The sequence below is a fragment of the Hemitrygon akajei genome, chromosome 30, assembly GCF_048418815.1.
Source record: "Hemitrygon akajei chromosome 30, sHemAka1.3, whole genome shotgun sequence".
Taxonomy (NCBI): domain Eukaryota; kingdom Metazoa; phylum Chordata; class Chondrichthyes; order Myliobatiformes; family Dasyatidae; genus Hemitrygon; species Hemitrygon akajei.
Window position 1 is genome coordinate 37,684,749 of NC_133153.1, and position 14,798 is coordinate 37,699,546.

General features: G+C 38.2%; 1 protein-coding gene and 1 long non-coding RNA gene across 4 annotated transcripts in view; one reads left to right on the plus strand and one right to left on the minus strand.

Annotated features, from left to right (window-relative positions):
• Positions 1-14,798, plus strand: part of LOC140718638 (uncharacterized) — a 164,976-nt gene that overhangs the window by 144,122 nt on the left and 6,056 nt on the right. Inside the window, exon 3 of the long non-coding RNA XR_012096755.1 lies at positions 14,347-14,429. This is a non-coding gene — a long non-coding RNA (uncharacterized lncRNA). The remainder of the gene's footprint in view (positions 1-14,346; positions 14,430-14,798) is intronic.
• The window catches only part of map2k5 (mitogen-activated protein kinase kinase 5), a 311,788-nt gene that overhangs the window by 57,655 nt on the left and 239,335 nt on the right, over positions 1-14,798 (minus strand). For 2 of the 3 annotated variants that reach the window (XM_073032633.1, XM_073032635.1), the window contains 3 exons: positions 12,691-12,723; positions 2,415-2,441; positions 2,061-2,093 (listed from right to left, as the gene is read on the minus strand). In XM_073032633.1, coding sequence (XP_072888734.1) covers positions 2,061-2,093; positions 2,415-2,441; positions 12,691-12,723 — 93 coding nt within the window. The remainder of the gene's footprint in view (positions 1-2,060; positions 2,094-2,414; positions 2,442-12,690; positions 12,724-14,798) is intronic. The other variant, XM_073032634.1, reaches the window with a different exon arrangement.

The window sequence follows — 14,798 nt, forward strand, 5'->3', positions numbered from 1 at the left end:
GGTTTAAAGTCTCAGGCGAAGGACAGCAGTGCAGATGATAGTTTTCTCTCAGTACTTTACAGCACAGTGTCACCCTAGCTTAATCTACTTATGTCTTGAAGTGGGACTTGAACCTATGACCTTAGAATCCAGAGATGTCAATGTGACCAATCTGACAAATTCTTCATTAGCACAATTTTAGAAGCAAATAAAGAGCTCATTGATGCTCAGGACAACAGTGTTATGAATAGAGTATTACTATGCAATCACTTAATTCAGATACCCTCTCTTTTGTATAGGTTAAAGGAAGGAGGAAAGGATTTAAGAACTAGATTCCCAGGCATCAGTTCAATGCCTATACATTTCATTAAGAGTTCATGTGTGTTACTAATTTGCTTTATTTTAGGCTCAAAGTAAATGATAGGGGCAATTCTATTTTGGATTGTTTGATGACTCATTCACCAAATAATAAATGACATTAATTATTGAAGGATATTTCTGAACAAGATTCTGGAAAAAAAAACAGGATTCGGGAGATTTAAAAATGGTAGGTCAAAGAATTGTTAAGCTATCTGATATAAAAAAATTGCTTCAAGCATGGCTAAGCACACGTGAGCATAGTGCCAAAAAGTCACACTTGAATAAGGACATAGATGTGGAATTTTGACAAAATTAGCTGCCTTAGTGTATTTTGCTGTTTTGAACAAAATGGCAGATAGAGGATACAAACATTGTCCCCTTTCTCAGAGCACAAAATTCACATTATAGAAAACTTCAATTTGCTGTGGCTTAAGCAAACACTTGGTCAGCTTAAATTTAGGTGGCCTACTGAATTCTACATATGCAGCTAGGGTACAGAGAAGGGCAATGAAAAAATACTTTGAGTGATGCCTTTGCCATGTGAGTAATGAACAGTTCATGGAGGTCAACCCATTACAACTGAAACAGTTTAATTATTAATTACCTGCAATCTATGAGCTAAAGGACAAGTTCAGTATGTTTAGTGTGTGGTAACACCAACTGGACTCTCTCTTGGCATTTGGTGATTAGCACATGTCAGCAAAGTGCTCAGGCATAAAGAAAAAGGCACAGAAGCAACAAAACACACTTAATGTGTATACCGAGAAAAGACCACAGGAAAATGCAGAGGGGGAGGGGGTGGTAAAATATCCCTGATGATCTCTTATAGCCTGTGTGCAAATTTTGTTATTTTACAGTGTAATCAATATTCTATTGCCCGAGGGCGAACACAGTTGCAGTTTGCGAAAAATCTGGATAAAAATAATCAAACAATCAAAAATCAAGGGCCGCTGTGGTCATAAAGAGGCAGAGGAGGAGGGAGATGGGGCTAAACAGAGAGAAAAAAAAAATCTCCCTGTGTTTGGGAGTTGGGATAAAAACTCACAAATGATAGAAATTCATTAATATGAGCTATTTATTAACGTAAAATGTCAGTATGAGAACAGAGGAGTTCCGTCACCGTTTAGGGGCTATCTCTGGTCTCTTGTCAATTATAAACTGAGGAGGCACATCAGTACTCTTTCATAGTGCTGAAATAACCAAGGCAAGGCAGCATGAAACTGTCACAATACCTGTCACACCAAAGGGACCCGATTCAGAGGCAAAAAAAAACCTTGAAATTAGTCAACGTTTCTCTATTTTTTCCTCAGTCTCAAGCTTTTTTTTTATTGCTTTCATAAAATACCACAGCAAATAATCAAGCATGACCACTGACATCCTCTAGATTGAGTTTTAGAGCCATTAAATGAGCTGAGCCTCTTGGGAAGTCTCCCGCTCAGGTTAGTCTAAAGGTAATTATTCAGCAATTCGAGCCATGGCTCTACCTAGTTCCTGTACTGTGCCTGAATGGTGTACATGGTTAAGGTCAGCTTTGAGCTCTATACAAGTCTGGCCTGGCTGGGTCTGTTGACTAAGGGGTTGTACTGGGTGGCAGGTCTTAGGAGACTGTTCTGAGCAAAGAGCTTCATTAAGGAAAAAATAATGTGTATATTATATAAATAAAACTTTCCAGGCCATTAAGAATGACTTTAGAAGAGAAAGCACATAAGACGGTGACTCACCTCATCAACGATGCACTGCAATAACTGTAGTGGCTGAAATGGCAAGGAAGGGGGGAGGGGGTGGAATAGAGAGAAGTATTAGCGTACAAGCAGCCTTTTACAGTAGACTGAGAAAATCATTAATGCAGTAAAATGTTGCAAGATTAATCAACAGCGTGAAAGTCTTATAAAAACATTGACACCCTAGATGTTCTATTATTTCTAATGATACCTAATCTACTACAGGCACTTTAGTGCTTGTTGTAACAAAAATGCAATTTACTAAGTTTAAAGTAAAGCACTCAAGCATGCAAAAAGGCAGCCAGCAGGAAAAAAAAGTGAATTTTTTTTCTCCGCAAACTCATAAAACCTTACCATTAAAGATCCCTGGTTTTTCTGAATCTGAAAGGCAATATGTAATTAGCATGTCATAATCAAAATGACTCACTTGGACACATTACGATCACTGAGAGAAAATTATTGCATAGCTGGTGGCAATTTGTGGGCATGTGTTAACACCATTTACATAATGAAAATACACAAATGTTAATAGCTATTCTTCTCATTTATAGGGGAAAGTCAGCAGAATGTTAATTTTGCAAAACACTTTTTAGTACCCTCCAGGTTATACAAGTGAGAGGAAAAGAAAGCATAATACAGTTACAGTGCTGTTTACACCATACAATATAAATAACATTCCCTGGTTCTGGTATAAATCCAAGATTAAATGCTGCATTTGTTCCCCTGGAATTCAAATCCAGTTGTTTTCAGATTAAAAGATGTTTCAAAACACAAAACGTACTGGTTGCTTATACCCACTGAACAGGAGCACAAATTACAAATGAATTGACCAATCTTCTCCCTCCCAACACGGAGAGAATTTTCAAAGCAGCAATTTTTTTTAATTAGAATCTTCACTCATACATTCTTCCCTTATGAATTAGTTGAAATCCGAACTATGTCAGTTCCAACTGAATACTAGGGAAATTACATTTTTCTTGGATGAAAATTTCTGCTTACCAAGGCAAGGGATATCTGCACAGGGGAGTGGAATTTCCTAATTCCAGTATGCAGTGTTGACACATTCTGTGGCCCAACAGTAAACAGGTTAGCTGCATGATAAAGCCTGTTCTGTGCTACCCCACATCTACTACTGATTTTAGTAAAGATCTTGGTATTGTAGGCATATTGGAAACAAGACTGATAGTGCACTGATAGAGCTGACACCAGAGACAGCAGATGCTGGAATCTGGAGCAACACATAAAGATGCAGGAGGAACTCAGCAGATTCATCAACATCTGTGGAGGGCTATGGATTGCCAACAATTTGAGTTGAGACACTCCTTACCTCCACTTTTTTCATATTGGCTATCTCCGCTCTATCTTTCAATCCAGATGAGGGGTCACAACCCAAAATGTCAACTTATCCTTTTCCTTCACAGATGTTACCTGACCTGCAGAGTTCCTCCAGCATCTTGTGTTTATACCTGATATCCTTTGGTTCTGATGTCTGTGCCTGGAATCCAGGGCTACAATTAATGGAGAAAATGTGGTCCTCAGTGTTAGAGATGCCAAGTCAAGGTGACTTTTCAGATTCAGTAAGTAAGTTGCAAATGAGAACTGTGTGGCAATTGTTTCCACAGCAAAAATAGACATTGACCACAACCATCCCAGAACTCAAGGATTCCTGTAGGCAGCGTGGTAGCATAGCAGTTAGTGTAACGCTTCACAGCGCCAGCGATCGCAGTTCAATTCCCACTGATGATGTAAGGCATTTGTACATTCTTCCTGTGACCGCATGGGTTTCCTCCACATTCCAAAGACATAAGGCTTACGGTTAGTAAGTTGTGAGCATGCTATACTGGTGCAAGAAACATGGTGACACTTGAGGGCTTCCCCCAGTACATCTCGGACTGTGTCGGTTGTTGACAAATAACGATACATTTCACTGTATTTTTTGATGTACGTGTAACAAATAAAGCTAATCTCTTTTTTTAAAATCTCTGCCTGCTGTGAGGATTACATTCCTTGACTTCTCTAGTGCCTTTAACACCATCCAGCCCAAGATCTTAAGGCACAAACTAACGGAGATGGGAGTAGACTCTCACATGGTGGATTGGATAGTGGACTACTTGACAGATAGACCTCAGTATGTGCGGTTGGGAGACTGTAGGTCTGACACGGTGGTCAGCAGCACAGGAGCGCCGCAGGGGACCGTGCTCTCTCCGGTCCTGTTCACCCTGTACACATCAGACTTCCAATATAACTCGGAGTCCTGCCATGTGCAAAAGTTCGCTGATGACACGGCCATAGTGGGGTGTGTCAGGAATGGACAGGAGGAGGAGTATAGGAAACTGATACAGGACTTTGTGATATGGTGCAACTCAAACTACCTGCGTCTCAATATCACCAAGACCAAGGAGATGGTGGTGGACTTTAGGAGATCTAGGCCTCATATGGAGCCAGTGATCATTAACGGAGAATGTGTGGAGCAGGTTAAGACCTACAAGTATCTGGGAGTACAGTTAGACGAGAAGCTAGACTGGACTGCCAACACAGATGCCTTGTGCAGGAAGGCACAGAGTCGACTGTACTTCCTAAGAAGGTTGGCGTCATTCAATGTCTGTAGTGAGATGCTGAAGATGTTCTATAGGTCAGTTGTGGAGAGCGCCCTCTTCTTTGTGGTGGCGTGTTGGGGAGGAAGCATTAAGAAGAGGGACGCCTCACGTCTTAATAAGCTGGTAAGGAAGGCGGGCTCTGTCGTGGGCAAAGTACTGGAGAGTTTAACATCGGTAGCTGAGCGAAGGGCGCTGAGTAGGCTACGGTCAATTATGGAAAACTCTGAACATCCTCTACATAGCACCATCCAGAGACAGAGAAGCAGTTTCAGCGACAGGTTACTATCGATGCAATGCTCCTCAGACAGGATGAAGAGGTCAATACTCCCCAATGCCATTAGGCTTTACAATTCTACCGCCAGGACTTAAGAACTTTTTAAAAGCTATTATTAATGCTTTTTGAGATAGTGATTTAGATGCATATCATATTTTTTTACTGAGTTAAGTATTGTATGTAATTAGTTTTGCTACAACAAGTGTATGGGACATTGGAAAAAAGTTGAATTTCCCCATGGGGATGAATAAAGTATCTATCTATCTATCTATCTATCTATCTATCTATCTATCAGTAATTCATCTTTAATTCTTCCAATTTAGAATACCACACCAGGAGCTCACATTTTGGTTCCTTCTACACTGGAGAAAATACATTGCAAAAAAACACTCAGTTCACAAGATTGACACTGAGCTTAGTCTGCCAGTTTAACACTCCTTCCTGTCCTCACTGCTACGGGCCTTTTATGCTGTCCCAATGAAGCCTAATATAAACTTGAGGATTACCACCCAATACTTTGAGAAGGCAGACTGTAGCTTTCACAACTTAGCAATGAACTCAACAGATTCAGATAATCAGCAGTTTCAGTTTTTATTAGAAGTGGTCTGCTCTAGGTCATCAACACAGCACACAGAGCATTGCAGCACAGTATGTGACCTGCAGCCTACAATGTTGTGTCAGCCTCTATAAATTTACTTCACAATCAATCTAACCCTTCCCTCCTACACTGCCCCTACGTTTTCCTTAGATATATCTAAGGCTACGTCCACACTAGACCGGATAATTTTGAAAACACTGGTTTTGCGTAAAAACGACAGACGTCCACACCAAGCGTTTTTGAAAATACCTCCATTCACATTAAAACGGGTATTTGGGCGAATCTCCTCCTACTGGGCATGCACAGGACACATTTACAAAAAACAAGCGACATGCTTGGTGTTGAATCTCGCCGTGAAAGACTCGGTGCGCGTTTGTGCATTTGTCCAGTTACAGGCTTGAAAAACTTAAAAGGAAACTGTCAAACGACAGATAGCTGTTGGCTCTCGCGCAGGATGACTTAAAACTAAAAAAAAAAACAAATACTGGAGTGTATGGAGGCAACCGACAGGGAGTTCATGGACAGTATGACCTGGCTGATGACTAACATTGAAAAACAATTTAACTCTTTTGCATTAATAAAGCACCTTGTTAAATGTATAAATATATAGACATTTATAAATCAAAGTATTGAGTATCGAATCAAAGTACCGAATTACAGGAAGGATATTAATAAGGTTGAAAGAGTGCAGAGAAGGTTTACAAGGATGTTGCCGGGACTTGAGAAACTGAGTTATAAAGAAAGATTGAATAGGTTAGGACTTTATTCCCTGGAGCATAGAAGAATGAGGGGAGATTTGATAGAGGTATATAAAATTTTGATGGCTATAGATAAAGAGTGAATGCAAGCAGGCTTTTTCCACTGAGGTTAGGGGAGAAAAAGTCCTGACGAAGGATCTCGGCCTGAAACGTTGACTGCTCTTTTCAACGGATGCTGCCCGACCTGCTGAGTTCATCCAGCTTGTTTGTACGTGTTGAAATGCTGCCATCTGTTCTGGCATGTCATGACAGCGTTTCTAGAAATCTCCGGTTACCCCGTCCACACTGCTCGGCCCAATCGGCGTTTTCAAATTTACACACTCTGGAGGGCGTTTCAGAAAAGCTCCGTTTTTGGGGGATGAAAACGCCGTTTCAGTGTGGACGGAAGGTCAAAACGAAGAGAAAAAGCTTCGGTTACAGATTTATCTGGTCTAGTGTGGACGTAGCCTAAGAGTCTCTTAAATGTCCCTACTACATCTACCTCTACTACCACCCAGGGCTATGTGTTCCAGGCACCCACCACTCCATACAAAAAGGCTATCTCCCATAAACTTCCCCCTACTGATCTTAAATGGACGTCCTCTGGGAATGGTCATTGCTGCCATGGGAGAAAGGTGCAGGCTGTACACTCTGTGACTCACATAATCTTGTATGCCTCTATCAAGTTGCTTCTCATTCTCCTTCACTCCAAAGAGAATAGCTCTAGCTGGCTCAATCTGTAACTTTAACTCAGTTTTTCTCTCTCTCCACTGATTATAACCTGCTGAATATTTGCAGCATTTTGTTTTGATGCCCAGGAATTCATTGTTTTGTATCTCACAGTATCACTGTTTTTGCCCCCTCCCTTCTCTCCTCTGATTTAGCTCCTTCTATTTACATAGCTTCCAGTTACAGCAGCTACAACAAGCCTTCACCACAACACTCAGCCAGCACCTCCACTAAGTCTGTCACCATTCAGACTCTCTTGGTCTCACTATATCACAATCATTCCTTTGTTTTCCCCACTTCTACTTCTCTACACTTACAATAATGATTTTCAGAAATTAGCTTTATTTGTCACATGTACATTGAAATAGCGAAACATACAGTAAAATTACTTGTGTCAAATCAAATCAATGAAGATAGTGCTGGGGCAGCCTGAAAGTGTCGCCATGCATCCAGCGCCAACGTAGTTTGCCCACAACTCACTAACCTTAACTGCACGTCTTTGGAATGTGGGAAGAAGCAGGAGTAGCTGGAGGAAATCCATTTGTTCATGGGGTGAATGTGCAAACTCCTACAAGGAGTGACTGGAATTGAACCCCAATTGGTGATTGCTGATGCTGTAAAGCAATTGTGTCAAACGCTACACTACCGTGCCACCCCAAATATGTTTGATGTCCAACTATTACTAGGTCTGAGTTTTACCAGCATGCCTTCTTATTATAGATTTTCAGCTTCAGCAGTATCTTTGTGCCTTTCAAGATACTAAGATCACTGGCACTGAACTAGCAATTTTAGACCAGGCAAGTGACTTGAACTGCATGTTGCTCTAATACAAAATTTAGAGAGATTCCATGGCAATGGCATGAGACCAAATTTCCTGCATCTTTAAAGATGATGGCAGATGTGAACTCCTAGCTGAATAAATGCCATCCTCATCTGTTTTCTCCAGTAAGAATGGTATTTGAAGCTTGCAAGAGATGCAATTCTGGCTTTTGAAATTTCAGGTGTGATCTTTGGTGCTGAGTGAAGGCCAGGTGTTTGCCATTAAAAGATAACAGACAAATTGATTTTTTAAAAAAAATTATGAGAATATATGGGAGAATATATGAGAGAATTATGGGTTGGCTTTTGAAGGGACCCAGCGTCCTTGAACACAAATGACTGAAAATTAACATGATGGTACAGCAAGCAGTTTGGAAGGTAAGTGGCTTTTCTTTCAAGATGCTTTTAAGTCAACAGTAATTTAAAATATACATAGCCCAAGTGATGTTATATCTAGAATATTGTCTGCAAAGACTGTTTTCCCTAAGTAAGACTGAACGTACTCATGATAGACAGTGTGCAACAAAGATTACCAAACTGACCCTTGGAACGGTGTTTACAGCTGGAAACATTCCTGTGAGATGAGATTAAGTAAGTTGGGCCCAAACTCTCTCAAATCAGCAAAAGCAAATATTTTTGTGAAGGTTGACCAGATTGATTACTGAAATGCTGTGTTTGGTGTATGTGGAAATATTAAGCTCACTGTGTCTATATTCTTGATTTCTAAAGAATGAGAAGTGATCTCATTCAACCATATAGAATACTTATGGGTTGTGACAGTGTAGATGCAGGGAAAATGTTTCTGCTGACTCCTTCTCTAGAACCAGGGATCACACTCAAAATAAAGTGTCATTTGTATAGGACAATAATGAGAAGAAACTTCTTCAATAAGGAGATAATGAGACTTTTGAATTCTTTACCCAAGAGCTCAGTTGTACTCCAGACAGAGATTTTAATAGATTTTTGGATTTTAACAGAATCGAGGGATATGCAAGTAGTGCACACAAAGTGATGTTGAGGGAAGGATCTTTTGAAAAGGAATCAGAGTCAGAGGGCAAAAAGTCTAGTCCTCTTATTTTTTATGTTCTTAATATATAACATGACCCGGACTGAAGTTTACAGGTATTATTTCACATTGCTCTGTTTTGTTGTTTTCAGTATTGTACTGCTGGGCATGCTATATTGGCCTCACAATATGTGGCGATATCTATGGGCTGCCCCCAGCACAGCCTTGGGTTTGTTGTTTGCTAACACGAATAAGGCATTACTCTGGATGTTTCAATGTACAAGTGATAAATAAAGTTACATTCTGAATCTTTTACAAGTAATATGTGAAAATCTTATCTCTGTAGGTTCAAGAGATTCAAATTTATGCCCTTAGGATGAAGGACACTGATAAAGAAAGACTAAAAAGTTACTTTGCTGCCAACTAATTCAAAATCTATCATTAAAACAAAAGAATCTGCAGATGCTGGAGATCCTGAGTACTCAGTGGGTCAAGCAGCATCTATGAACAGTAATAAATAGTCGACGTTTCAGGCCGAGTCCCTTCACCAGGTCATGATGAAGGGTCTTGGCCCGAAATATCGGCTCTTTATTCCTCTTCATAGATGCTGCCTGACCAGCCAAGTTCCTCCAGCACTGTGTGTGTGTGTGTGTTATTCAAAATCTATCAGTCTGCCTGTATTGTCATCTTTCTTAATGAAAATACTTAAATATTTTATGATTGGTCATTTACTCATCACCAATTTGTCCAACCCAAAAGCAGCGATGATTTAAAAAAAACCTGTCAAATCACAATTCTAATGTGATATAATTATTTTCCATTATATTATGCAAAAACACAAAGCATGATCTGAATGTTTCAGTTAAATCTGACATTGTTGTAAGAGTATAATTGATTCATTCTAATAATTAAGTACAGATGTGTAGTTTTACTTTTCTCCCACTACTCCTGTCCATGTACTAGAGAGACCCGGTAGTTGGAAATATTAGCTATCAGCTCTCCTTCCCAAAAGTGCACTTGAAATTTTACTAATGTTTTAGAAAAGCCGAATTAGCCAGTTTGGAGGGGAATTTGTACCCCAGCCTCTCCTAAGCAAAGTGAAACATTCTGCTTACCCACAACTACAATTTATTATAACTGCACATATTCTATCTAAACATTGCTGGATGTTTAGATTGATCCAGACCGGCATCCTATGTAAAGAGTATTAAGAGCATGCTGTGGTCCAATGGTTTCATTATGCATAATTCCCCCATGCTGACACACTGATTGTACAGATTGCCAGTTTGGATTATACAGTTGTTTTTAGTGGTTTTTATTAAACTCCACCTCTTCTGTTCTTTCCTTTTTCTCCACTCTGTTCCTTCCCCCGACCCCAACCTTTTGCACCCCTGCCCGTCACCAATTTGATAAATGGATTAATGTGGAGCTGAAAATCTGTCCTATAAAAATATCAACACAACTAATGAGCCCTCCATAAAAAAAGCCCAATTAAATTAGAGTATTTGATCAATCTTACACACACACATATGCGTGTAAAATAAATTAATATGTACAAAATATTATGATCCTGTTTGTTAATTATCAAGTTGATTGAAATATAATTTCAACAGTTGTTTTATCAACCAGAACTAGAAATCTGTGCAGTAATCATGGTGAAAATACTTCTCTCATTCTACAACAAAGGTGTTAATTGAAGGATGGTCAATTTAAAGGGGGGGTCCAATATCATCATATTCACACATACAAATTGAACCAGTAAATGTTTGGTAGGCACAGCATGACTGCTTTAACTCTTGCATTTGTGATTTAATTTTAATTATAGGTTTGAGGTAACTACTAATGTTGTATTTATACTGGGGCAAGGTTTGGCAATGGAGCCCAACAGGATTGTAAATGAGATCAACAATAACCTCATGGAATGATCTGAGGCTATTTAGCCGGCTGCGATTTGCAAACCCCTTACTGGTTTCTCACCTGAAACATGAATATACAAGTTGGCGGTGTTGCAAAATAGTATGATATCATCACTTCAAAACTTAGCAAAGTGAAAAAAAATGATAAGTATTAGCTGTTTCTCTGCAATTTAGTTTGCTTCAAATTTCAGGAATAGACCACCCTGTTAGTTAATTAATTAATGCTAGCTTATTATCCCTAAATATCTTAACTATTAACAGGAACATGGGAGGGAGTTTAAGAGTTTCTTGAAAGCTTAATATTAATATAATTAAGACATAAAATCACTTTGAATATAAAAACAAATTCCTCAAAGGCAAAAGCAAAATCAAGAGAAAAATCCTTTGTAAGATAGGTGTCCAACAAGAAATTAAAAAGATTGAAAATTATTCAGCAGTTATTTGGTAGAAATGAAATCTTGGCAAATGTGGCTTGAGAATTGTGGAAAAATTAGATTTTTTTTGTGGATCTGTAATCTATTAAAGTCTGGCACACAGACTAAGTAAATCAGAGATTTCAGTGCCACACTCTACCTGGTTATTGGATCTAATCCCAGTTAAAGTGAGAACAGATGAGTGGAATTTTTAATCATCAGAGGACTGACTTTAAGATGCTCCCAAATAATCGATTTTAGAGTGCTAACATAAGCTTCAGAGTTAGTTAACAGCTCATCCCAGCAGCCACAGGAGTACCTAACTAAGGAAAATAAGAAAGGGAAGAAGGCAAGGCACAAATTAAAAAATAATGTGTTAAACTTTTTGGACATTACATGTAATAGTTTTATTTTAAAGAAGTATTGTTTCAGCTAACCATCCTCAAAATTTATTAAGTCTGATTAAGAAGTGGTTAAGTTATTGAGATAGAACTTCACTTCTTGCGAGTGTTAATGCACGACAAGTGGCTGGTTATGCAGTTGTTCAGTTCCTAACAAGGTTCACTCAGACTGTGAGAAAGCATAAGAATTGCAATGATACTTTTGTTTTAAGTTTACAGACTTTTCATGAAATTGAGTAAATTGAGTTAAAAGGCAGAGGTAACAAATTTATGTATTGACAAATATAACCCCTTTTACTTTCTTCCTCAAAGCAGCCCCACTTCCATTGTAAACAATTTGATATACACTTCTGCTACAGAATTTTGTAAGCTGTTCTGTGGAGGACAAAAGAGTTGGAATTAAAAAGGAATGCTTCAGTTTGTAACATTCTTAAACATGAAAATAATTAGTTATGTTTAGGAAGACAGTTTAATTTGCACCTGTTAGAACATGCAAAATTGAGTGTCACAGAAATCACATCTCCAACCTCTTAAGAATAATCACACTTTATATACTGACTTAGGTGGAGTTAATGGAGCAGTTCAAGTTATTTTTAAATCTGTGTATGATAGATGTGCGAATACTGCACTCAGTTTTTAATTTGTCCATTTTGAGGAAGTATTTAAGTAACGTGCTCGTTTTACAGAAACAGTGGGTGAATTGATTTCAACTTCAAATTTGGTTAAAGTTTTAGAATTGCTGTTACCAACAAAAGCTATACTCATGAAAGTATATAGGGAGTGATTTCATCACCTGCACCAGTTAAGGTCCTGAATTTGTAGTGATATTTTCATAATTCATCTAAATTCATTAGAATTATTTATTCTCTCCTTCTCAAAATCTTAGTTCTCCCATTCATAATTTGACTCTTTTTGTTACACATTGTTTCAAATTTGTTGTCTTGATGTTATTTATCCCCCAACATTTTTTCATAAACCAGGTTTAATATATTCTGTCAAATGAGCATTCCAAAACAACAGGCAAATCCTCAAAAGTGCCAGACTTGGTCACTGAAAGAAGAGAGGCAAACAAACATAGTGGCAGTGCAACAGGAGGCTTGTTGACAGCATTAAAAAGCAAAGCTGCATTTGTGAACCTACCACTTCATTCAGAGCTTCCCCAGGTCTTAGTACCTGCCAGTTTAAGTGCAAAAATTATCATTAGAACTATTTTGTTTATGGAGTACAGAGAATTTTATTAAAACATTATGGAACATAGGTTTCCATAAATATAAATGCCTATATATTACTTTAAGGTCTCTTTAAATATCAGAGTAGGAAGCTAATTATTATTAAAAATAATCAAAGTTTTGCTACTTACACATATAATATCAAAAGCATGTGTGTTTATGTAGCACCAAATTCTTTGAGCATCTTAAAATGTGTCATAATAAATACAGTTAGTTTCATAAGTATTAATTTCTTCAAAGGCATCTTTGATTTTAACTGGAAAGAAGTTGAAATCAGCCTGTGATTATTTCATAAGAAATGCCAAGGAAATATGAAAAATTCTTCTACAGAAAAATGCTGTTGTAATTCTAAGAAAATCAAACTTGTCTACTTCTAACTGTTATCCTTTATGTGGAATCAATCAGAACCAAGTGAAAAGCAGGGTTGATGTTTTGCATGTAGACGATATTATCAGAGGCACTAGTCCTGATAAGAATGTCTTCTGCCATAAAATTGTAACACCATTTCTCCCTTCATTTGCTGACAGGACAGCTGCACACTTCCAACATTCCGGTGCATTTTTTGTTCACATTTCTAAGTGTTTGTAGTTCTGACTTTTTATCATTCACCTTGTTTTCAATGAATCGTGTCTGCGGATTGAGCACTTTGCCAGTTTTCCCGTGGTATTTCACCATTTAATCAAAGCCCCTGGTTAAGGAGCGGGAAGAAAAAAGATGACATTTGCTGTCAGATTTCTTTCTATTTCAGTTGCCATGGTGATGCTTTTTGACAGAATGTGATGGTGCAGACCTTCCACCGTTTTCTTTTACATGATTATCAACAGCACAATCAGCGTAGTAAAATGGATTCACCTACCTGAAACGTAACTTACAGAAGAAACCAGCTATAGCTTTCATCTCTCACTTCCACACTGGAATTATGACTTGCCCTAAAGCTCTTCTCAAAGAGATTTACTAGTGACCCGGGTCAGGCCTTCCCATATCAGTTGACAAATTTTTATCTCTAATATTTTTATCACCTAGTGAAAATTCAGTGCTTTTCAAACTATTGTCTGGTTGTTCACTGAACAAGCAGCTATTTGAGTGCTCTCTAATTTACTGGTTAAATGTGTGAATTTAATACATGAGCACTTAAATATCTATCAGAGCACATCCTAAAGAGCCTTTCTGAAAAGGAATGATTAAGACTGAGCTTTGAAAATCTGTACTGTTCCTGAGCTAGGCTAGCGCTCAGTATTCTGGAAACACAACCACAGCTTCAACTTAACAAATTAATTTAGACAATCTAATTTGGTTTACACCTCATTGTGCATAGGAGAATCAGATGAAAAGGACCAGTTCAGGTTGTTTGATGACTGAGCAGCAGGAATAAAATATTTAGTCAAATTGCTGGGGAAGGAGGGATTTAATAAAAGAGACAGAAACCAAGGGGGTGAGGAAAATTGTGTGTTTTTTAAACTAAGGTACCTCCCCATCCCCTGTTAGAGAAATTAATAGTCAAGAATTATAAAATGATTTATTTCCTCCTAATCATTGACTTATTTTAATTAGTTGCCTTTATTTACAGCAGAGGATATCTCACTCTGTGACCCACACTTCCTGGAACCAGTTTGAAATCCTGGCCCAAGAGGAAAGATATGTTTCCAGAGGGTGAGCAAAACACCATTCACTTCTGTTTACATCAGTCTGTCCAGAAATTCTCCAACCGCCCAGAAATCCATGTGGTGTGAAAAGTGGCAAGGAAAACATAACCAATACAATAGATAAATAACCTGGAGGTTGGGTCAATGTCAACTAGTTTCTTTAAATGAATGTTATTATTACCCTTGGAAGTTTGGAATTAATTTAACCAAAGCTTTTCAAATTTAACCCATAATTCTGTTGTGATGATAAGCTACTAGTTCTGAAAGTAATGCTAAAACAATAGAATAGGGAAGATGGGAGAGAAGAGGAAAATGAATTGGAAATGAAGATATCAATTTTTTGTTGTGATTATTTACATATTTCTGTAACAGGACC